This window comes from Fistularia commersonii, chromosome 9 (assembly GCF_037954325.1).
Source record: "Fistularia commersonii isolate RoL2024-O1a breed Wild chromosome 9, RoL_Fcom_v1.0, whole genome shotgun sequence".
NCBI lineage: Eukaryota > Metazoa > Chordata > Actinopteri > Syngnathiformes > Fistulariidae > Fistularia > Fistularia commersonii.
The window spans coordinates 171,794-195,602 of record NC_141292.1 but is presented as its reverse complement, the minus strand read 5'-3'; the positions used below and the strand labels follow the sequence as shown (position 1 = coordinate 195,602).

Below are 23,809 nucleotides of genomic sequence, written 5' to 3'. Positions count from 1 at the left end.
GTGTAGAGATCACGGGTCTTACATACACACACACACACACACACACACACACACACACACACACACACACATAACAGTTTCACCCCAAAATAAAGGCCCCCGTGTGACGGCGGGGCCACAATAGGAGCCTTTGAGGCCTCAAAGAAGGAAGCGACTGTCCTCCCAGGTAGGGGGGGGTCGATTTTGTGTGTGTGTGTGTGTGTGTGTGTGTCTGTGTGTGTGTGTGTGTGTGTGTGTGTGTGTGTGTGTGTGTGTGTGGGTGTGTGTGGGTGTGGGGGGGGCACAATGGTACCAGAAGTGCCTGTCTGTGAGGGTCATGTGACGGCTCACTTAAAAGGCGGAGTTGTGGCGGCGTGGGCAGAACCCCAGCATCCCAGAACCCCAGCACCCCAGAACCCCAGCATCCCAGAGCCCCAGAACCCCAGAACCCAAGAACCCCAGAACCCCAGAACCCAAGAACCCCAGAACCCCAGAGCCGCAGAGATGAGGTTCCTGGCTTCGGCGCCCCCCCCACTCCTCCCCCTCCTCTTCATCCTCTTGGCCGCCGCCGCCGTTCTCTCCGGTGAGTCGGCCTCGGCCGCCAACCGCCGCGGCAGCTTGGACGCCCAAACTGAGACTTCCTGTTGTGGCCGCAGGTCCGACGGCGCCGCCGGAAACCCCGGAAGAAGGGAAGGTTCCCCGCAGAGGTGAGGCCGCCGCCGCCGCCGCCACCACGCCTCGCACCGACCCGGCTCCGTGTCCGCCTGCTGAACTTCCTGTGTTTCCTCCTGCAGCCGGCCAGCTGAGCGACCTGCAGAAGACGGGTGAGAGCGACGCCGCGGACGCTTCTGTTTCTGCGGCGTTCGTCTGTTCGTCCTCAATGTTTGAATTCACTCACACGTGTTCGTTCGTTCGAAGCGTTTCTTTCCGCGTGGATTGGTTTCCCCGCTGATCTCAGGTATGTTTGCTCTCTGGCTCATCGCAGGGATCTCGGGGGCCATTCGCACGCTTTCACCTTCTCAGCGAAGGCAGAAATTGTTTGCCGATTATTCAGTAAAAGTTTGGTGATTTTTGATGTGACGTTTCTTTACGTTTCTATTCTGTCTCTAATAATCTTCCTCCAAACTGGAACGCCGCTTCCCGCCGTCACCGCTCGCACACCGGGTTCGCGTCTCCAGACCAGCTGGAGTTTGAAGCGGCTCAGAAAAGCGAAGCGGCTCATTTGAACGGTAAACCTCCGGCTCCGTGACCTTTGATCCCTGACCTTTGACCTCGGCGCCGCTCACCGACCGTCTTTCTTCCAGTTACAGACGAGGAGCTGCAGATCCTTCGCAGCCCCGACTTCAGGAGGTGTCTGGGTGAGCGTAATAAACTAACAAAATAATATTGTCTTATAATATAGTATATTGTTAGACTATAGTAATGTCGTATAAGAAAAACAAGTTCCCCATTCGATTGAGACATTATCAACTTTATGGATCCCCGTTGGAGAAACTCGCTTTATAACGTCCATAAAAAGATAAGTTTAGATAGAGAGACATTTTCAAATAAATAGACGGCAGAGAGAAAAACATCAAGATGAAGGATGAGAACGGAACAAAGACAGCGAGGGTGCAAACCGATCCATCAGACTGTCGGTGGCGGCGACCGGGAGCCGGAGAAGATCCAGGGGTGTCCGGGGCTGCGAGGACCGGACGGACGGCGCCGGTCAGGCGCGGGATCACGGACACGTCGCGCCCGCGGGGCAGAAAACGGAAAGTAAAGCGTCGCGAAATACAAATAAATAGATCCTTGAGCGCCGTCGCTGTCGGTCCCGGAAGCTCCGGGCGGAAAACCGCGACCGGGTGCAACCGGATGCTCTCCCGCCGCGCGTCCTTCCGTGACGTGACACGTCGTGCGTGTGAGCCGTCAATCACACACACCTCCTCTGCCCTCAGATGATCTGCGCTCTGGATCCGGTGAGACTCCGCGTCATCGATGAACGACGGCACCCAAGGATTACAGTTACAGATTACTGATTACTTTGTCACGCGTTCGCAGCCGAGGAGCCGCCGGGCGGAGCCCCGCGCGCGTCCAACGGTGAGTAGCCGCACCGGACGTGACGTCACCCTGACGTGACGGTGCGTCTTTTTTCTTTTCCAAAGATTTGTGAGAAATGTTTAATGCTAGAAGAAAAAGAAATGAAAAGGAACAAAAACATAAGTAAAGTGCAAGGGGATATAACATGTGTTTCACTCGGTGTTCACAAGGAGTCCGGAGACGTCAAACTCTATGTTTTTCGGTTGTATTTTCCGTACCGGCCGCAGCGGGAGCCGCGGCTTCCACCGGCGCCGCCGCGGGGGGTCAGAGCCCGGAGCGCACCGATGGCGACCGGAAGGCGGCGCTAGAGAGCGGGACACTAACAGGGGAGTCGGCGTGGTTTCATGCAACTATTTCTCTGCGGTCATTCCCGCTTTAACTGATGGGGCGACTCTGCTCTTGTGTTGGAGAGGCTGGAGACTCAACGATCGTCCTCTGGGATTGTGCCTTCAGGGAGGCGGCGGAGGGGTGAGTGTCCTGGGGAGAAGCTGGAGTGATAGTTGGGTTGAAGGTGCGGTGAAGACGTAGTGAAGGTGCTCGCTGCAGGATTGTCTCAGGGTTTGAGGAGACTCCGGACATTCATTGTGTTTGAAGGACCTCTGATCTCCACCTCCTGTCTCTTTCTTTTCCACGTGCGCTGAACGTCCTCCAGATGGCGGCGGAGCAGCTGCGGACGCCCTGAGCAGCTCGGGTGAGACTGCCAGCCATCAGATGGTTTCTGGTCAATAAATAGCAACAATCCAACTCCTCCCTCTTTCCTTCTCCTGCAGAGGAAAACAGTGGAGAAGCTACAAAGAAACCAGGTGAGTCCGAATGAGGACATCCGTCCACCAGCTGAAGGAAACACAGCAATACAAGGAACCATTATTTTGGGGTGCTGCCTCCCCTCCCCCCCCGCCCACACACACACACACACACACACACACACACACACACACACACACACACACACACACACACACACACACAAGTCAAATAACTTTATAGTGAATTTACAACTTGATCTTTCATAAAAATAACTAGTCTAAAGAAGTGACTTTAGCTGCCCGTCAAAACAAACCACTGTCTCTGCGGGGAAAGGTGTGTGTGTGTGTGTGTGTGTGTGTGTGTGTGTGTGTGTGTGTGTGTGTGTGTGTGTGTGTGTGTGTGTGTGTGTGTGTTGCAAGCTCACCTCAACCTCTGGGGACACACACTCGTCCTCCTGCCAGGAAATCTGGGACGAAGATCCAGGACGTCCGTCCTGCTGCTGATTTAAACTCCATCGGCCACTTCTGGTTATTTTCAGCGCCCAGACACACGCACACACACACACACACACACACACACACACACACACACACACACACACACACACACACACACATACACGCACGCACGCACACACACACACACACACTCACGCACACACACACACACACACACACACTCACACACACTCACACACAAACGCACATAAACAAAGATGTCCCAAAAAATATCAAATTGTCCTCATGTAGTAGATCCTGCTTCTAAAATAAAATAGAACAAATACATTTAATAATAATAAAATAAATAAAATTAGAGATAATATAAAATGACATAATGAAATGAAATAAATCAATCATATATAATAAAATAAATAACAGGGTGAGTGTGTGTGTGTGTGTGTGTGTTTGTCGTCTCCGAGGCCACAGCGAGTCAGACTTTCATTTGAGTTGGTGAGACTTTCTTTTTCCCCACTTAACTAATTGGTGGTTGATAAAACTAATTATTCTTCAGTGTCGCTCGTTAACAAGAGTGGAGGGCTGGGTGTGCTGGAGGGCCCGCTCGGGAGGGTCCCGGGGGTCCCGGGGGTCCTGCGGGTCCTGCGGGTCCTGCGGGTCCTGGGGGGGCAGAGACGTGACTCCGCCTGCCGCTGGAAAACTACCGCCTCCTGAAGTTTGTATTGGAAAAGTGGCGTGAAGGAATCCGCTTTGTGTGTGTGTGTGTGTGTGTGTGCAGATGCAGCGGACGGTCACCAGAAAGCGGCGGCCGGAGCCTGAGGACGCCCACGTCCGCATTCCGTCCTCGCACGTCTCCTGCGTCCACGCTGTCCACCATGTCCACGCTTTCCACGCACGTCCACGCGCACGGCCTCCTGTCTCCCTGCAAAAACACCTGCTCCTTCCGCGTCACGTGACCTCCGCGCGTCCCCGATTCCGTCATTTTTAAAATCGGTTTCAGTTTCTGCTGCTTCTCCAAAAGCGCGAATACTCAGGAAACACTCCGGTTCCGGTGGGACGTGGAGTAGAGTAATAGTATTTGGCCAAAGGATTGCCGTGGGTTTTTTCAATTTCTTTTTCCCTAAACGTTGAGAGAAAACCCAATAATGAGGGTATAAATACAGAAGAACTAGAACATTCCTCAGAGTTTGGCGCTCCTGTGAGAACCTCCGGGGTTCGGCGGAAGAACCGAAGCTCCGCTCCGGTCCTGCTGACAAGCGGCGGTGTTTGCACAACTCCTGCACCGCCGGGCTACTTTTACCCGGAGCCACTTCCGTCAGGTCCTGTTTCAGACAAAACACACGCACGCACGCACGCACGCACACGCGCACACACACACACACACACACACACACACACACGCTTTATATCGGGAGTCACTTCTGGTGAAGCGACCTGGTTAATCCAAGCCGCTCCTCCTCAGGCAGGAGGCGCGCGCCTCCATCATCCACGCCAAAGAACTAAACGAGCTACGGAGCCTCGGAGGCCTCGTCCTGGTCCTGGTCCTGGTCTTCATCTGTTAACATTTCCAAAGACATTGTGATTCTTCGCTTTGCTTCATCAGCTTGAAATAAACAGACGCGACAAATTCAGTATCATGGTTTTATTTTTCCATTTCCTTTCCAGCCACAAACAGACCGGTGTGTTGATGTGCATCGAAAATAAAATCAAAGCGTCTTTGGTACCTAAAGGGAAAACCGGTTCAAACATGAAACTACAAGGCAACCGCAGCACCTCCGGGCCGGGAGGCGCCCGCTCCCCGGGGGAGGACCGGGGAGGAACCTCCGAGGACCTTCTCCGGACGAAGCCGTCAAGTGTCGACAGGAGACTTAAGGTTTGTTTTTGCATCGATTGACATTCTGCCGTTACATTTCTCAAATTCAAGTTTTTCCAGCCGAGCAGTTCGGAGCCGCGCGGGGAGGAAACCCGGAGCAGGTGCACCTTCTGCCGCCTCCAGAGGAGCTCCCAGCAGCTCGGAGAAGAAACGTAAAGCTCTACATCGATTGGGGGGAGGAGGGGCAAAAATAATGCAAGAGGCCATTTACAATAATCAATACACCTCCTGGGGAGAGGGGGGGGGGGGTAGTAACACACACACACACACACACACACACACACACACCGCTAACCTCGTTTTCATCTAAAGTAAAGTTTTGCATCTACGTTACGTGACGTGTGTTACGACTGGAAAGTTACACCTGCAGGAGGTTAATACTGCATTTTATTGTTCTTCTCTACTTTGTCCAAACTAAAACACTTGTATATACAGAACCACAAAGTAAAAAACAAGAAATGGAAGAAGGTGTACTAAAAGAAGGTGTTGATGCTTAGAGGTCCTCTAGGAGTGAGGAAATATGAAGAAAGCCAGTCGGAACAGAGAGCTGCGATTTCCCGCCGGAAGTGAAGTGGCCTCGCCGGAGCGGACGGCCATCTTTAGCCTGTAGATGAAGCAGCGAGAGCCGCAGGGCCGCTCTCTGCCTTCCAGAGCCGGCGGCTTGAGGTAAGCGATATATTTTGGCCTCCCGGCTTTCTCCTTCCTCCCCGGCGCTGCGCGGCGGGCCGGGGGTCGGCGGCCGGGCGCGGGTCACAGGACGCCGTAGTAGAAGATGGCCATGATGGCGGCGCTGATGAGGCCGGAGATGGGCACCGTCACGAACCACGCCATGAAGATGTTCCGGAACAGGCGCCAGTCCACCGCCTTCCGGGACCGCAGCCATCCCACCGCCACCACCGAGCCCACCTGGAAACAGCGGGACGATCGACGCCTCAATACATTTACGGCCTCCAAAGAACAAAAGCCCGGGGTCGAGACATCGGATCTTTTCGAAATAAACCCGCCCGGGTCGGTTCTCCTGAAGCTCCCGTCGGAAAGATGGGCGGCCGGTGGTTTATTCTTAAACTGTTTAGTCTGCGCCTCCCTCCCGGACCCCGCGGTTCGGGCGGCTTACCTTGCAGTGGGTGGTGGAGACCGGCAGCCCGATGTTGGACGCCACCACCACGGTCAGGGCCGAGGCCAGCTCGATGCTAAAACCGCTGCGGGGGCGACAAGAAAAACAATCACATCTGAGTCTCCTGAGTCCGAGTCTCCTGGCGGCGCCCGGTCCACGGTCCGCTCCGTCGGTACCTGGAGGGGGTGATGGGCGTCAGGTCCCTGCCCATGGTCTGGATCACCCGGCGTCCCCACACCCACAGCCCGGCGCAGATGCCCACGCCGCCGTACAGCAGCAGCCAGATGGGCAGCGGGTCGTTGGAGGTCACGCTGCCGGTCTGGTAGACCAGCCACAGGGCGACCAGAGGGCCGATGGCGTTGCTGAGATTCAAGATTCAAACGGTTTAGTGTCACACACACAGTGCACAAACGTGTTTCCCTGTACAGGGAAATATTTACTTTGCTGTCCGCCGTGCATTTGAATAAGAAGTGATGAGAAATAATAACGTGATAAATACGAACGGCGTGGCGGCGCAATAAGACACTGGCGTGCAGCTCGCTGCGCCACGGAGCGCCGGTGCAAGGCTGAGTGCCGTTTGAACGGGCGGTGATTCCACGAGCAAAGGGAAGTTACGGGAATCTCTTTAAAACAGGAAGCGGCGGGTTTCTTTCATTCCCATTCTTTGGGAAAGCAGAGGCGAACCTCTGCTCGGGTTCTTGCTTCCACACGGTGCCTTCGCCGCTCATCGGCTACACGCCGCCTCCGACCGCCGCGGCTACGACAGCAGGATACGCTCTTACGACGAGCCGGGCCGCCGACGTCTTCCGCATCGGAACGGACGTGACCTTCACGCTACGCACTTCAGCCGCGGTGCCAATCTTTGGAACGGAATCCACGCAGAGTATTAAACAGTCACGAGGATCACGCACGCTCACCTGACGTCGTTTCCTCCGTGAGCGAATGATCCGAAGCAGGCGGTCAGAATCTGGAGGAACTGGAAGAGGGTGGAGACTTCGGGCTTGTCGGCCTCCAGCCCGTCGTCGTCCAGGGAACTCTGGCTGCTGCCGGCGTCCTCCTTCCCCACCTCCAGCGTCACGTCGGCCTCGCTCAGGCCTTCGGGGGCCGTGTGCCCGGCCACGGCGATGCAGTAGCTGGTGTAACTGTCCATACGCACGCGCTTCCTCTCCTGTCCCGCTTGGCCCTTCTCGCCGTCCTCGGCGGCGCGGAAGTCGCCGTCCCGGTGCCTGAAGTCTCCGTGCAGGCCGATGATGGCCATGGTGTAGGAGGTGTAGCTGTTGTTGCGCCTGATGGGCCGGTCGCTTCCCTCCCCCATGCAGTCGCCCACCTTGGCCAGGTGGAGCTTGTGCAGCAGGTCCTTGTAGAGGCCCGAGTCCTTGTGGACCGTGTGGTACTGGCTGTAACCGTTGCTGGGCATCTGGGCCGGACGCTCGGTGAACTGGACCTTAGCGGCCGTGTTTGTGGAGCCGTTGCTCTGCTGGCTTTGCTGGTTGTTCATCTGGACAGGATTGTTTGCTACAACTGCTTTGGGGTCTGAGCATGCATGCGCACGCACACAGACACACACACACACACACACACACACACACACACACACACACACACACACACACACACATAGACAGATAGATAGATTCAGTCCGGGGGCTGACTCCCAGCGTAATGGGGAGTCCACTTTTAGATCCTTACCACCATTTGCATTGTTGCCATCGCTGTCGTCACAGTCTCCGATGTCAAAGGCCACCTTGCGTTCCTTACTGTCGGCCTCCTCACAGTCTCCGATGTCGAAAGCCACTCGGCGCTCCTCGGGGGCCGCGGCACAGGGACTCGGATTGGCGTCCGGATTCGGAGGAGTCGCCGCCTCCTTGGCGGTCTGTTTGAGGATCGGACAGTGAGCCTCCATCAGCTCCCTCTTCTCCATCAGGGGGCTCTCCGAAGGACTGGAAGACTTGATATCTCCTAGTGAGGAGGAGTCGGGAGGGAGTTATCGCCCGGCCTCCGTCCGAGCACAAACAGTTCATCGGAGAAGATCTCGCTCAGGACCCGCAGTTGCTTTGACCCCGAGCGGCAGGGAGTCCCGGGTGTTGCATAACCGCAGTAAAAACGGCCCGAAAAACGCAACCTAACCCGCGCGGGCCGGCGTTCCCAGGCTCCGATAAATGGATTATGACAAGGAACATATTTACATAACCACGGGCGGTCCAACCTCTGAGACGAGATAAGACCGCGGCTCACATGACATGTTTGTGGTTTTAAGGTGAACGCCAGGCGGAGCGCCAACCCACCCTCTGTTACCCGGAGCGCTGCGATCGGTCGGACGCGTCGCCTGAACCGGTCAGAGCCGGAGCCGAGGCAGCCGGCCGCCCCGGGCGTCGCCTCGCACCTTCCTTTCGCACGCCGTGTCGACTCCTTAAGCCGACCACGGCTTACTTTAGTCTGGAGGCAAAGACCAATTACTGGATCGCTCTGACCCAGTTAGGCGTCTGGTCTGCGGGATGCAGCCTGCCAGCGCTCGGTCAGATCAACCCTCTCTAAGGGACACGGCCCCGTTCACCACGACAATACTTTACTCATGAAGAAATCCTCGGGTTCCCTTTCCGTGTCCCTGGCCTCGGAGCGAACCTCTTCTCCGGTCTAAAAGTCAGAACCGTTGGAGGGGACGTGGAAAACCTAGTCACGGGTTCGCTGCGGTTCTGAGACGGCTATTTGGTTGAGTTGTCACTTCTGACTACCGAGTACCGGTACTTCGATAACTGATGGCCCTTTTTTAAGTCGCTTTGGATAAAAGCGTCCGCCAAATGACGGTAATGTCATTTAATGTAATGGTACGAAGTGAAATGTGACTTACGTTCTATCTTCTTCTTGAGGTGCGGGCAGACAAGGAACCAGACCACGAGGGCGGTGAGCAGCGAGCAGCCCAGCGAGATGAGCAGGATACCCCACCACGGGATGTGGTCGAACCCCAGCACTGAAGGACCGCCGGGAGCCAGCAAGGAAAGCAGGACACACACGGGCAAATAGAGAAAGGCAGTTTTAAAAAACAAGGCAGCGGGCGCCACCTTCCATAGCGGACATCACAACTTCGCTGAGCGGGGGGGCGGCCGCTATTAAACCGACAGCTTGGATTTATGTTGACTTTAAACGCATCTGCGGTGCGATGGGGGTTAGCGCTGGGCTAATAGCGAGGGCTTCCATAACGTGCGGCCGTATGAACGGCTCCTGCTACGGTCGGGCTGATCTTTACAAAGTAACACGGCTTCCTCGTGATGTCATGTCCTAGATCAACACGGGGAGTGTGCGCTTCCTCTGGATGTCAACAGTTACATAACGGAAGAGGTGAAAGAGCAAAAACCCCAGCTCAGTGATCTCTCCTTTAAAGGTAACAGAGGGGAAAAGGGGGGGTTGCTCTAGCAATAAGGCTTTGCTGTAGCAATAAGGGCAACCCATTTGTCCCAGACTGCGGCAGGCTGAGCTGCAGGAGTAGAAGAAATACTGCGTGTGGTGGAGCAGTCACCGTTTACAGTCCCCATGGGGAGGCAGCAATCTTCACAGAATACAGATCGGCGGCTGCCTGGAGAGGCGAACAAGAAAACAGGAGCTGCTGAAAACAAACAGCGACTCCGGTGAAATGACCTTCACCGCGAGTAAATAAATCACTTCCACTCGAGCTGGAGGTTTAATACAAACAAAAGGAAATGAGGTCCAAGGCTGAGCGATAAGCTCCTGGACCGGCGTGTTCGCCCGAGGCCGGGGTCCACCGAGCCTTTCCACCGAGTCACGCTGCTGCATGAGACTGCAGAGCACCTAACCCATGTTTATTTAGTTACGCAACGGAGCCCCCCCCCCCCCCTCCTCCCCCCAGGATGGGAGAGGCTTGAGAGGAAAAACCATAAGCGTCCGTGCAACAGCTGAACCTCCTCTCCTTCAGGAAGCGAGGACATTAGCTCGCATGCGGTGAGACAACCGGAGACAGGTGTGGACGGCCAGACGTTACGGAGCAGCGACGAGGTCCGTTTCAATAAAAACTGTGAAATTGGCAACGGAGATGGCAAAGAGGACAGGGACCCGGGGCGTTCGGGACAGACTACAAAAACACAGGCTGTCTGAAACCCTCCCGATCACACAAAGGAGGGGAGTTTATGGCACAGCCGGCCGAGTGGCGTGAATAGGATTGCACAGGAAATGGAATTTAACCACGGCCGCGTTCCAGACCCCTCCCTGAAACCTCGGCATAACGCGGGCTGCGTTACACAATTACATGCCGTGTTGTTTTTCCCCGTCGCTGACACCCACGTCAATTACAAAGATGGGAAAAAGCGGGCGTTCGTGACTCACTTGGCGACCGGCCCGGGTTCTTCGGCCTGACCGCCGTCTACCGGAGGCTACCTGCCCAACCATCGCTGTCCACCCACGTCCTCGCACAAACATCTACCCGATAAAGCCTGCGGCACAAGGATCGGGTTCCAGCTACGTGGACGGGCTTCGGGTCGGATTGTGACGGAACCATCCGTCGTTCTTCCCGTTGCCGAATATTTGATTTCCCCGGGGCGACCGGCGCCTGGCAGGTGTTTGTTTTTCTGCGGGTAAACCAGGCAGAAAATCTGCAGCCTGCTCAATGCATTCATGCTGGATTGGGGCCGGAGCCAGGGGTCCAACTGCTGTGTCGCTATGGCGCTGGCCACTTCGGGAACACGCGTGGAAGACAAAAACCACTATAGGGTTTGGAAAACATTCCTGGAACCGTTCTCATTGAAGAAGCCATTAACTATTCAGATCTATTTCAAGAAGCTTCTGTAGACCATCTGAGGCAGGAAGGGATTACGTAATGGTGTGTGTGAGGATAGGGTTACTTCATTCAGCGGAGTGACGGCAGCCGAGTGATTTACAAGGAGGTAAGAACCCGAGTGCAACACGGCCTCGTCCTTTAAAACGGAAGCCGAGCCCGGACTCGGAAGGCTGACCCGGGTCCGACGGCCAGCGCCATCGTAGGACACCGACGGCGTTAGCTGTGAGCCGCCGTCGTCACAGACTCCTAATGCAAGAGTCTCGTGTCAGACAGAGCCTAACGGAAGCTTGGTGTCTTGAAGTGGCCGTTTTATCCGGATGCCAAAGGGACATTTTTAGTCTTGAGGCTTTACGGAGGGCTGCGTTTGTCCTGGCGGCAGTCGGGAAAAACCACGGTTTGCGGGGCGTCTGATACGAGGCACCCAATTACAGGTGGCCACGAACAGTGCGATGAGGTGCGAGGGGCTTCACTCAACTGTACAACTGTTTGAATAAGCGGGATTATGGGCTATGCTGGGACCACAAGTCCTCTCCTCTCTGAGTGTGCACGCACACATCAGTGCACCATATCTGGTCATACTTTGGCCTGTAGCCACCATTTAATGGCCCAGGCCAGCTAACATCTTGAACTGTTAGGCCCTGCAGAGAGAAGAAAACAAAAGGAGCAAAAGTTGCTCGTTTAATCAGAGTTTCTGGAAGGCCGGCAAATATTCAGAACATTACTGTGCAATGTGTGATGAGCAACATGGCTACTGGCAGTGAACAGCGATGACCATTTAGAAAACATTTTACTTCTCTTTTTCCTCTTCCGTGTCTGATGGCCACAGACTGTGACGTCAAGAGTTAAGCGAAATCTTATTTCCATCTCCCTGTTGTGCTCCAATCTAAAAAAACCCATTCTGGCTATGACCCACATAAGGAAACCGCAGGCAAGAGGCCCGACAAACATGTTGAAATAAACACAGCCTGCCTCCCGCTGGAAGACGTGTGGGCATCCTGCTGTCTGAGGGAGGTTTATTTCGGGCTGTGGCCGTGGGCAGGCACGCAGAGAAAAGCGACTGGAAAATAATACTCACCCGGGGCGCCAGTGTACATGATGGAGAACAGGTTGATTCCCATGGTTGTGGCGTAGAAGACGGGCAGGGCCCTCAGGCCGTTGGGCACGGGGTCTTTCTGCGGGGAGAGAAAGAAAGCCGCCTTCACCCACCCGTACCGGCAGAGCCACACCCGTTCCAGTCCAGTTACAATGGAAGAATAAGCAACAAGGCGGTGAAGGTAGTCTGCCCCCGGAACATATGGACCGACTTTGTGCGTATTCCTGGATTCGATCAAAACATCGGCGGAGAGCAGCGGACCGACACGTCTACGGCTTCTTGTCGCACGTGAGCAATGTGCACGTCCCGTCCTCACCAGCTCACCTTGTGTAGGATGAACATGCGCACGAAGTAGAAAACAATGCTGGACATGATACCGGACAGCAGCGGACTCAGGAACCAGGACCCAACTGCAAAGTGAAAAGCAAAAAGGGGGGAATGTTAAGTAAACCCAGCTCACAAAACCCCAGTAACACATACAGAATCCACATCAACAATGTTCTCACACACAACCGGACACTGACTTTGTGTCTTATGAAAGAACGGATTATATATTAAAAAAACAAAACAAAAAAGAAGTCCATTTGATTTGAGTCGCGGCTCATCTGAGGACTTCCCGTTCAGAAGATGTCGGCAGCAATACATCCGGACGCGTGATTAGCTTGTACCATTCGTTTGGTTCTGTCGTAAGCTTGAACTAGTGACCTCCAATCCGACGCCGCGGCTCGACCCCCAACACGGCTCCCGTGGTTTACGTTTGACCAAACTGTGAAACACACCGGGGACATTTATGGTCAGGTGACCGCACAAGTCTGACTTACCGATTCTGAGGAGCTCAAACCACTTGACCCCCCGCTGACCTTTGGCAACCAGAGAGTAGCCAATAGTAGCACCAACAATGCAGTGCGTTCCAGAGATGGGCAGCTTAAGAAATGAGGCGGCCAGCTGCCACACAGCAGAGCCTGAAATGAATTAATACATTAATCACATTAGGCTCAAGGTGGTAGCGTCATCTTGGGTTTTTCCACACGCTTTGAGGAGAACAGCGTCGCGGTTCCGGCTCTGCAGACAAAATATACAACTCACAGGGCCGGTGGTGATCGGACATCGCACTCGCATGTTAGTGGCCTTGTTAAATATCTAAAGTCCGGCTCTTAAAATCCACTAACAAACAGTAAACGAGAGACTGTTTAGACGAGTTATATTAGAAAATCGGTGTCTAGTCCTCTTGTTGAAAAATAAAGAAACTGTATCCGAATTGAATGAAAGGTTCAAGCGGTATCAGCAAATATCATAGTGCGACCTTCAGAACAGTGTCCTGATGAAACCGGCCGGTAACATTTTTATCTTTGACAATTGAATCTACAAAGGGAAACGAGGTCACAAAACAGCAGCGTCGTTTCCGCGTGATGCAAGTTACGGCACCCTGTTTTCGCCGCCCTCGTACCAGAAAGCGGTACGCCGGCGCCGATACCCGCGTCGCAGCTCAATGACAAGCCAGATACTGCCAATACTCACCGACCATGGCGCTGACGGATCCGGCCATCACCATGTGTTCAGAGCTGTTGTACATCTCCACGTCAATGATACCCTTGCGGATGGTTTCGCTCACCTTGGCTCCGAGGAGCACGGAGCCCAAGGTTTCAAAAACGGTGGCCAGGATGCAGGCCTGTCGCAACGTGACCACCCCGGAGCCCACGGCCGTGCCAAAGGAGTTGGCGACGTCGTTGGCTCCCACGGAAAAGGCCAAGATGAAGGCGATGACGAAGCCAACTATCAGCAGCCACGTGTACTCGGTCAGAGGCTGCGGCACAATCGGAGGTACCGAGGAGCCGGCGCCGAAGGTCAAGAGCGCAGTCGCCGCCGTTGAATCCATGATTGCGAGTCGAGACGAATTATTACTTTGCGATCTTCACGGGAACGAATGTCTACCAAAGAAGCTTGTAAACAACTGAAACAGATACTAGTAACATATAGAGGTACTGGTAAATTAAATAGACGGCTTCTGCGGCCGACCTGTTTAACAGGATTTTCAAGCTTTAGCAGTGCAAACTTTGAGGATGGGATCTATCCGGGACTGAAGAGAGGGGTCTTGTGTAACCGGAGGTAATGTGCGCGGGTTCCGACGGCTCCCGCTATCATGTGATGATACTGAAACCGCTGCTTCTGCTTTGGTGCTGCATGCGGAGCGAACAGGCGGCCATTGTGCAGGAGGAGCTGGGGACCTGGGGGGAGACACACAGGAAGAGGGACGCTTAAAACAACGCGGCCTTCGTTCGCTGTGCGGACCGACGGGAAACACGCAGATAACACAAAGGAGGACCGTCCGCCCCGCGGCGGCCCACGCGTGGACCGCCGCGGGACCTCCGCTCGGCGAGGGCGGCCATCTTTATGGCGGTCGGAGCGGGAGGAAGCCGGTACACACGCCGGTACCCCCGCGTCCTCCGACGCGCCTCGGGCACCGAGCGGAGTCGAGGGCCGGCCGGGAGAAGAAGCAGCAGCAGCAGCAGCAGCAGCGTCGGCGTCTGAAGCTGCTGCTTCTTCTTCCTCCTCTTCTTCTTCTTCCTCTTCTTAGCACGGCAGCTAGCGCTTCCTCCCGCTGGCGGGCGCACGTGTCCTTCCACGGAGCGGCGCCTGATTCTGCCGCGGGCGTACACCGGCTCCCACCCGGGCGGCTCCCACGGAGGATCCCACGGCGGTCCGTGGAGCGTTTGCCCCGAGGTGGAAGCCGCGCCACGTTTGGCACCGACTGCTCTACGGCCGATGTGGCTGACCGGGCAGCCGGCTCTCGGGGACGCGGGCCGGCGGCAGCGAAGCTCCCGTAAGCGGGCACGGCTTCGGTGAGCCGCCGGCCGAGCACCGGACACATGGACAAAGCTGCTAGCAGTAGCTTCACAAGCGGGGACGAACTCCGGTCACCTCGTTTAGAGCTGCACCGGACGTCTGATCGTTGCGACCGGCGAGGCGCCGAGGCGAGTCCGGCCGGCGGGTCGGTCGGTCGGTCGGTCGACCCGCGGCTCCGGGGTTCGGCCCCTCCAGTGTCGGGTTAAACCCGCGTCAGCCGCGCGTCACGGGGCTTTGGACCGAAGACGTAGCCTTCCTTCAAGGAGGCTAACATTAGCATTAGCTTTACTTTTACGTCGAGTGATTATTACTTGCTTACTTGCGGAAGCAGGAAAGACAGACACACACATATGTGATCATAATAAAGTAAATGATGGCGCGGCGGCGGAGCTCCGACTCACCTCACGTTCCGGCTGCCGGTGTCTCCCGCTGAGGGCGCTTCGCCAGACGGCGAGCTAATAATGAACGCGGGCTGCGCGGGACGAACCGAAGCGTCCCGGGATGTTGCGGGATGTTCCGCCGGGGGAAAAAACGCTCAGAAGCGGCGCGGGAAGCAGCGGCGATGGCTCGATTCCGCCGAATCTCAGAACCGTTCCGTGACAGCGGGTCGTCGTTCCCGTCCAGAACCGTCTGCCTTTGAATGAGCGCCTCCGCCGCTCCAACAGCCCGCCAAGCCACACCCTTCCCGGGATCCCGCCCAGCTGTCAGCCCGCCCACCGCCTCTGACGCACCAGGAGCTCCGGCAGCGACATCTTGTTTCCGAGGCGGCCGGACGGAACCGACACGCCGCGCGGCGTGACGTGTGAGGCCTTCGAATCACGGCACCCCACGCCGCGGAACCGGTGTTCTTGCGCGGTTCACGTCCGCGCCCTCCGGTACCGGGACCGACTTCCGCTCACGACGAGTTCGCGTAAATCTGACGTCAACAGTGCGTGTGCGCGTGTGTGTGAAAGGGGACGTCCACGCCGGTGGTTATCGATATTGAGACGCTTTCGAAGAGCGAGAAGGTGAAATAGAATAGCAATCACCGCCATCGATCCCCTCCCTCTGCAAGGTCAAGAAGACCCACACACTCCAGGGGTGGAGCGGAGGAAGCGCTGACATGTTTGACCTCCAGAAAGATTCACCTCCAGATCTACCATTTGCTCTTTCCAATGAAAAGCCAAGGCCGCCTCTAGAACTCTGAACAAGGTCTGGCCTCTGGTCGGAGACTTCTTCTCATGTCCCAAACGGCTCTGTGATGGAAACACCGGGACATTTGTTTGCTGAATCCGCCGTTGCTGGGAAACCTCACTGCACTCCCCGCTCTATGTGTTCATCCACGCAGAAATGGTTCAAACGCCAACCTATTGCGCCGCTAGTTTTAAGCGAAGGTTATTTCACAAGTGAATCACCGTGATACAATGTGATATCAAATGATTTAATCGTTCTTTATTTTCTTTCTGTTCGCACACTTATTCATTCCTGACCTTATGGACGTGCGCGGTGCGAACGACGTGGGCTGTGGGCTGGAAAACACTGCGCCGTTCCAACTGCTTCTGTAACTGAGCGAATAAAGTCAAAAACCATCGGATAAAGTTTGCTTCCGACGCGACAGCGCGGTACGGAGAAGGCTAATCCTTCTGAGCATCCCTCGCTTTATATGGACTTATCTGGTCAAACATCTGGCCCAATGTAATTAGCCTTTGTCCAAGGAGGCATGCGGTATGAGTAATTCCATCAGCACCAGGACTCGGGGAAACTAGGCCGCTGTGTGATTTTATTTCCTTTAGCCTACAGAAAAATAAACCGAAACAGACCCACGTGTTTTTGCACAAGGCTCTTGGAGACCATCTCGGCCCGTGGTCTTATGATGCTTCACGAACAGCGGCGGCAGCACAGAAGGCAGAATAATATCGGTGGAGTGGAGCAAACATGGGCTCCTGGGCCGAATGAAGTATTTGCTTCGTTGGCTGCCATGAATAACAGATGGAGGAGTCTTGAGTCCATCTGCCGATGTGAAAGGTCACATTCGACATAATTTGATAAAATAATTGACTCTGTGGTGAAATGTGACACAGCTGAGGACTCATCTTTGAAGACCTCCAGGTTTCACAGATGGGGGGCTGAATGAAAACAACAATGGCCTCCTCTTGGCCAGAGGGTTTCAGTACAAATCGAGATCGGTTAGGGAATGTCGCTGGAGACTTTTCCGTGGAAAGGTGACCTCCTGATGACTCGTCGCCGACGCCTACGGCACGCGACGTCGTACAATCTTCTTCTCATCGTACAATCTTCTTCTCATCGTACAATCTTCTTCTCATCGTACAATCTTCTTCTTGTCCTTTGGGCGACTGCCTTCAGGGGTCATCACCGCGAACCTCCTCCCTCCAACCCCATCCTCATAAGTACAAGTAGTATCACTTTATGTGTTATATCATACCATAAGAACTTTTGTTGGACAAGCGCAGGGCCTTTTATGTCCCGATGAAGATGAAGGTCCTTCCCTCAAACAGAGCTCTGGTTGATGGATGAACAGCGGTCTCTGGCGGAGGAAGCTCGGACTGCCTTTCCGCTGATGGCGCACACAAGGACGTCCGCAAAGCGAGGTTGGGTTCACCTTGTCCTGCAGACCGGCGCTTTGATTACGACAAGACAGCAATGACCAAAAACGCTTGATTGTCATACTTTTGGTTTTGTGTTTTTTATCGGAAATTTGATGCTCGTGTAAAGAAATGAACAATTTCTGAAAGACATGTTGCACATATTTCAGCGCGACTCTTGACATCAGGGTGTGTTTGTCCCGTCAAGCAGCCCGGCGGGCGGACGTGCTGGCGGCCCTGCGCCCGCCTCCGGCCAATCACGCTCCTCGACCGAGAGCCACCGACCAATGAGGCTCCGTTTCCTGGGCTGGGGGCGGAACTTCCGGGTGGGCGTGTTGAAGACGAGGTCAAATGGCCTGTTGTGTCCGGGGTCCGCAGGGTCGTGGGCTCCTCCGAGAAGCTCCGGCCGCCCGTCGGCTCCTCCGAGAAGGTCCAGCCCGCCCGTCGGCTCCGGTGTCGGCCTCGACGTCCAGACGCCGCGCGTCTCTTCCGGAAGCTCCCCGTCCGAGGAGCGGAGCACCGCCTGCCGCCGGTTGTAGCTCCCCTTCTCGCTAGCGTTAGCGCGCATCTCGTGTCCGCGAGTCAGCGTGGTGCAACCCACGGCCTCCGCCGTGGACGAGCGCTTCCGACGCCGAGGCGTCCGATCCTCGTCCCGCCGCTGCGGCTACCGGTAGTCCGCTGCTCGCGTCGCCGTCCCCGCGCATCCGCGTCGCGCCCCTGCCGCCGCCGCCGCCGCCGCCATGCTCGGCTCCGTTCCCCGGCGGATCCTCTCCGCGGCGAGGCTGCGGCGCTGGCTCGTCCGGCCGGCGGGGGAGGCTCCGTGGCCGGGCCCGCTGCGGGCCTGGCTGCAGAGGGCGCTGCTCGGCCCCCGGAGGAGCTGCTGGCTCTCCATGTTCGCGGACCACTGCGGCTTCGTGACGGGCCAGCGGCTCCGCAGGGCCGCGCAGGTCGCCGAGCTCTACTCCGAGCTGTACTCCGAGCGGGCCCGCTGGACGCTGGCCGGAAGCATATGGCGCCGGCTCCGCGGTAGGCAGGCCCCCGCCGGCAGGCTGCTGGCGGCCCTGGCCGGCGTCTTCATGTGGGACAACGAGAAGATCCAGGACGAGGAGATCCACAGGTCCGTGGCGGAAACGCGCAGCAAATCGCACGGCGAGAGGCCCACTCTGACCCGGCTCTCCTGGTGTGTGCAGGTGTGGCCTGGAGCTCCAGGCGCTGGAGGCCGCCAGGCCCGCCGGAACCCCCGCCGACAGGCCCTCGGAGCAGGCCGAGCCGGGCTGGGAGGTGGTGGTGGAGAAGAGGGACTTCAGGGTGTGGAAGCGGCCCATCGCCAACACTCACCTCTACGAGTACAGAGGTCAGAGCGCGCACACACACACACACACATGCCCAGGGCACATGACTTCCAGTGCCACACTTAAGAGAACACTTTGTTAATCTCCATAGGGGAAATTCCTTTGTTACAGCAGCACAACAATAAACACAAATAGAATACACTAATAATAGAACGACAATAACAAGTACGATAAAGATGGCCAACAGAATGACACCGACAAGGTGATACGCGGGCTGAGAATGCAATGACAACGAGGAGGATTAAATAGATAAACAGGCTCAGGACACGACACGTGAATGAACGTCCAGACTGCTGTCGTACATCAGGGTTAGGGTTACTGACTGATGGCAGTCTGAGGTTGCACCTGCGCTACCGCCGCCTCTGCACCTCACTAGTTACACGTCACGTCTTGATCGTCTTCAGTTGACTCTCCGCTGGACCGTGATCCGGCTGCCATTAAATGTAGTTTGAATGATCCGAAGTGCGTGTGACCTGCAGAGAGCTGGTGGAGGGGGAAGCAGCGGGTGGTTCTAGTAGGGTTGTGGTTCCTCACCTCAGGTTTGCTTCCCCCTGCAGTGCTGGGCTCCTACAACGACGTGACGCCGAGGCAGTTCTTCAACGTCCAGGTATGGATTCCTCCTCCGGGTCGAAGGATTTAAAGCGCCCCCTCCCTCCCCAGACAACTATCTGCTATCTTGAACCCTTCAGTTGGACACGGAGTACCGCAAGAAGTGGGACTCTCTGGTGATCAAGCTGGAGGTGGTGGACCGGGACACGGGCTCGGGCTCTGAGGTGGTTCACTGGGCCACGCACTTCCCCGTGAGTTCCCGTACGCTTGTAGTTTGTTCTCCAGCCTCGGAGGTCCCACGCTCACCGTGACCCCCCCCCCTTCCCACAGTATCCCATGTACTCGAGGGACTACGTGTACGTGCGGCGCTACGACGTGGACGTGGAAAACAACCTGATGGTGCTGGTGTCCAGGTGGGGTCTGCTGGGAGGTCTGCTGGGAGGTCTGCTGGGAGGTCTGCTGGGAGGTCTGCTGGGAGGTCTGCTGGGAGGCCCTCCAGGCTGACCGGTCTGCTGTGTTGTTCCCGCGCAGAGCCGTGCAGCACCCCCGGGTCCCGGAGACCCAGGAGTTCGTGAGGGTCCACTCCTACCAGTCCAAGATGGTCATCCGCCCCCACACGTCCTTCGACGAGGTGCGTGCAGAAGCTTCAGAGGATTTGAGGTAGAGGTCGTCGGAGCCGCCGCTCCTCCACGCAGACCTCCAGGCGGGGGTTCTTGTCTGGTAGCACCCCCGGGTTCCTTCAGGGTGACCTGGAACGGCGATGCGGTATTCGTTCCAGCAGTCGAGGTTCTCGAGTGATGAGCGGAACGTGTCCGTCCGATCCGATGGCACGCTGTAGAGCTGAACGCCGGGATTCGGACCTTCGTCCCGAAACAGACCGATGATCGCGGCAGGGATTCGAACTTAATCCGTTCTGCGTTTTCTGCGTGTGCTTGACCCGCGGCCGCTTCTCAGTCCAGGACAGACTTTGAGCCGCCCGACGTCCGCTTTGCTTTGCTTCCCCAGAACGGCTTCGATTACCTGCTGACCTACAGCGACGACCCTCAGACCGTCTTTCCTCGCTACTGCGTCAGCTGGATGGTGTCCAGCGGTAAGTTCTCCCTGCGCCCGTGGAAGCGGAACGCGTGACCCCGGGCTCGCTCACAGATATGTCAACGTCTCCGTGTGGAGCGGCCGGAAGGTCACCTCTGTGAAAGGAGAGCAGGAAGTCAGGCTTTCAGAGGGTAGATGCAGAGAAGGTGTGAGGCAGGAACATCTTGAACACCTGGATCACTGGTTCCAGAGTGCCGTCTGCCCAGGAACCCCAGTTGAACGGAGTTCTTCATTCCTCTGCCTGCAGGAATGCCCGACTTCCTGGAGAAGCTTCACGCCGCTGCTCTGAAGGCCAAGAACCTGGAGGTGGGGATCTACGACTACGCCGGCGTCATCAAGTCCGGCGATTCCGGGCGCCCGCTGAACCAGGAGCGTCTGGCGGGGGAAGCCCAGCGCGCCGGCGCCTCAGGCCAGATGTACGCCTGAGGCCGGCGTCCTGCGGGTCGTCTCCTCCGCCGTCTTGTGCAGACGCGTCCGTCCGTGCGCCGTCGGAGGCGGCAGCCCTCGCTCTGACCCAACTGAGCCCTGGACGTGATGGACCTTCTGGTGCTCTGTTGCCACGGAGACGCTTCTTTTTTGTCCCCATCTTTGCTCACGTAGTCAAAATGTGAATAATGTGAGTGTGTGTGTGTGTGTGTGTTTGTGTGTGCGGAGTCAGAGCTGAACTCCTGCTCAGCGCCAGGAGGAGCCAGGCCTCCACGCTCCTCGCCATTTCATGGATCTTCATCTCAGCAGGGCTTGGTGGATCCACCTCCACCACCACCCTGCTCCGTGTGCGTGTGTGTGTGTGTGTGCATGTGTGTGTGTGCGCGTGCACTCTGACACCACCTGCCTTGACTGACAGCCTGCTGGAGATAAACCGGTCCTTCAGCATGGGGGGGCAGTGTCTTCTAAACAACCTCTGATCCTCACAGCGCCTCCTAAGCCCTCTCAGATACGACCCTGACCTTTGGGTTGTTCCTCACCGTTGTACGAGTCTCCCCGGAGTACGAGGTGCTCCTTGCGTTCCTGAATGTTGGCAGAGCCTCAGGAGAAGCCGTGCACGTTCTGGAGGCCCCGCGCTTTGTGTTTGTCTTCTGAACGTCTTCACAGGTCCGGTTGTTTCTCAGCAGTGGGGGGTCTCATGAATGTACTGCCTCCACGGCGCCTGAATAAAGATCAGTTTACAGCCCACACGTCCAGCTCCAGATGGACCTTCTCCGGTGACGGATCCACAGCTTCCTCCGTGTCTCCTGTCCCCTCACCGTCTGACCCGTTGCCATTTTTGACGTTTTCTTGCCGTCGACCGTCTGGTGGCGGCGCAGGATGTGAGGACCGGTCGCTGAGGTCAGAGGAGACCAGATGATTGGCTCCTGCTTCCCGCCAATGTGAGCCTGACGCCCGCTGGCGTGTTCTGGTCCGGAGGCCGGGGTCGCGGGGTCACTGTGGAAACGGCTGTGCGAAATGCGTCTGGTTTTATTGGTCAATAAAATGGAACTGTTGATCAAACACAAGTCTGATTTCTCCCGCCGACCGGCTGGAACCGATCATATCTATAGATGATCAATGGAACACAAAGGGTTTTTGTCAATAATTGCTCGAGGTCTTCGGACTGATACTCATCCTTTCATTACTACACTCGTCCTGCTCCGTCCCAGCTGCGTTTGGACGGGAGGCGGGACAGATGGCGGGTCCGGCCGCACACCCGCGACCCTCCGCCTTCCCGCCACAACCGGGCTCCCCGCGTCCCGCCCGTGGGCCTCTGGCTGACGTGGAGCGTCGCGGGACGAACGTCGTCACAAGAACTCGGCGGCCGAAGACGCCGAACGCTCTCCTCCACACATCTGATCCTCCCGCATTTGGGAGGAACCCGCACACACACGGGGGGACGCGGGGCCTCCGCACAGGAAGGCCTCCTGCGGGAATCCATGCGTGGACGTCCCGACTGCGAGGAGAAGCACCGAGCGCCGGCCGTGTGTCCTCCACACCCACACCCACTCCACGTCTCCTGACGTCTGACAGCTGATGGAAGTCAGGCGGGGCTGGAAAGAGGAAAGACGTCGCCGCGTGACAGCGAGCCTGACGCCGTCCGTCCATCTCCATCTCCATCTGCATCTCCATCTCCATCTCCATCTGCATCTCCATCTGCATCTCCAGCATCGATCACCCGATCGGCTTCTCGGGCCGCCGATCACAGGCGGAAGAGGCGGGGCTTAACCGGGCCGGTCAGCCAATCACTGAGCCTGGCCTGGACAATTTGGAGTCTTTATGAGCTGCGGGAGGAAGATGGAGATCCTCGGGTGAGCAGGAGGTGATGAGGAGAAGATCAGAACTCCACAGAGACAGAACCTGGAAGCTTCTTGGAGCCGGGCGGCCGTGAGACCGGGGCCCCGATTCCCCGTCCCTTCGCCCCGGCGATCAGGAGACCGAAGGTGGGATCGGGGTAAACCGTCTGCGGGGTCAAAGGTCAGAGGCCGTCCCGTCCGTGGCCTCCTTTGAACACGAAAAGAAAGAGCCGCGGCCGACCTCATCCGAGGGAGCGAAGGTCCGGTCTTCGTTTCAGAGTCCGGACCAGGTCTTATTTTGGGGGCCGGTCCGGGGCGCTCATTGTTCCGGGTGCTGCTCAAAACCCCGCGGCGACATTCAGCTCGGAGTCGGTCTCATGGAGAAGGACCGGACCAGAGGAGCCGGTTCATCGCCGGCCCCTTTTATTGTCTCGGTCATGATTTGTGGGTCCTGAGCCGGAGGAGGTTCCTCCCGGTCGCGGGACATTAAGGCGACCGCAGGATTACGCAGCGTCTCCGGGCTGATTTATCGAGCGCCGTCTTCAGAGTCCACGTTTGTAACGTGACCTCTGGGCCGCCCGTTATCGCCTACACTAAAGATGGCCGAGCACTTAGTCTAATTGATAGTGTTCACAGATGTGCCAAGTCTCCTGCAGAAGATCACCGCCTTCTGGTCATGAATCTCTGTGGCCCCTAGAGATCCCCCCCACCTCCACCTCCACCACCACCACCTTCACCTCCACCTCCACCACCACCTCCGCCAACAGACCCCCCACCTTATCTTTGTTTCATGGCTGGTCTTCACTCAGGGCTGAAGAAAAGAGTCAGGAAAACACACCGGGGAGCTCAGAAGATCTTTATTGCACACAGCCTGCAGGAGACAATGGACCTCAGCGGATGCAGAGGAGGGAGTGTCCGTGGTCCTGGAGCAGGGCTGGAGGCAGAAGGTGCTCGCAAGGCTCCAAGGTGCTTGGCACAACCATGGACAGGAGACACTGCA

At 56.7% G+C, this 23,809-nt stretch overlaps 3 protein-coding genes across 3 annotated transcripts; 2 read left to right on the top strand and 1 right to left on the bottom strand.

The window, feature by feature from the left end:
• The first annotated feature begins 270 nt into the window (after positions 1-270).
• LOC147230804 (uncharacterized) lies at positions 271-4,891 on the top strand. The gene is made up of 12 exons (XM_086151673.1): positions 271-562; positions 636-686; positions 774-803; positions 1,158-1,208; positions 1,284-1,337; positions 1,917-1,937; positions 2,020-2,058; positions 2,286-2,386; positions 2,514-2,526; positions 2,711-2,749; positions 2,829-2,861; positions 4,039-4,891. The coding sequence occupies exons 1-12, from the start codon at positions 286-288 to the stop codon at positions 4,077-4,079; spliced, it is 750 nt and encodes a 249-aa protein (XP_086007799.1). The 5' UTR covers positions 271-285; the 3' UTR covers positions 4,080-4,891.
• A 610-nt stretch (positions 4,892-5,501) lies between these two features.
• On the bottom strand, positions 5,502-15,646 carry slc20a1b (solute carrier family 20 member 1b). Its single transcript, XM_086151671.1, has 11 exons — positions 15,372-15,646; positions 13,645-14,351; positions 12,948-13,088; positions 12,451-12,536; positions 12,109-12,205; positions 9,096-9,215; positions 7,937-8,206; positions 7,165-7,780; positions 6,424-6,609; positions 6,248-6,332; positions 5,502-6,039 (listed from the first exon to the last, which is right to left on the bottom strand). The coding sequence occupies exons 2-11, from the start codon at positions 14,000-14,002 to the stop codon at positions 5,884-5,886; spliced, it is 2,115 nt and encodes a 704-aa protein (XP_086007797.1). The 5' UTR covers positions 14,003-14,351; positions 15,372-15,646; the 3' UTR covers positions 5,502-5,883.
• Positions 15,647-17,874: 2,228 nt separating this feature from the next.
• stard7 (StAR related lipid transfer domain containing 7) lies at positions 17,875-22,033 on the top strand. The gene is made up of 8 exons (XM_086151672.1): positions 17,875-18,669; positions 18,743-18,906; positions 19,462-19,511; positions 19,594-19,704; positions 19,784-19,866; positions 19,985-20,084; positions 20,459-20,543; positions 20,793-22,033. Exons 1-8 carry the CDS (start codon positions 18,293-18,295, stop codon positions 20,969-20,971), a joined length of 1,149 nt encoding a protein of 382 aa, XP_086007798.1. The 5' UTR covers positions 17,875-18,292; the 3' UTR covers positions 20,972-22,033.
• The last annotated feature ends 1,776 nt before the right edge of the window (positions 22,034-23,809 follow it).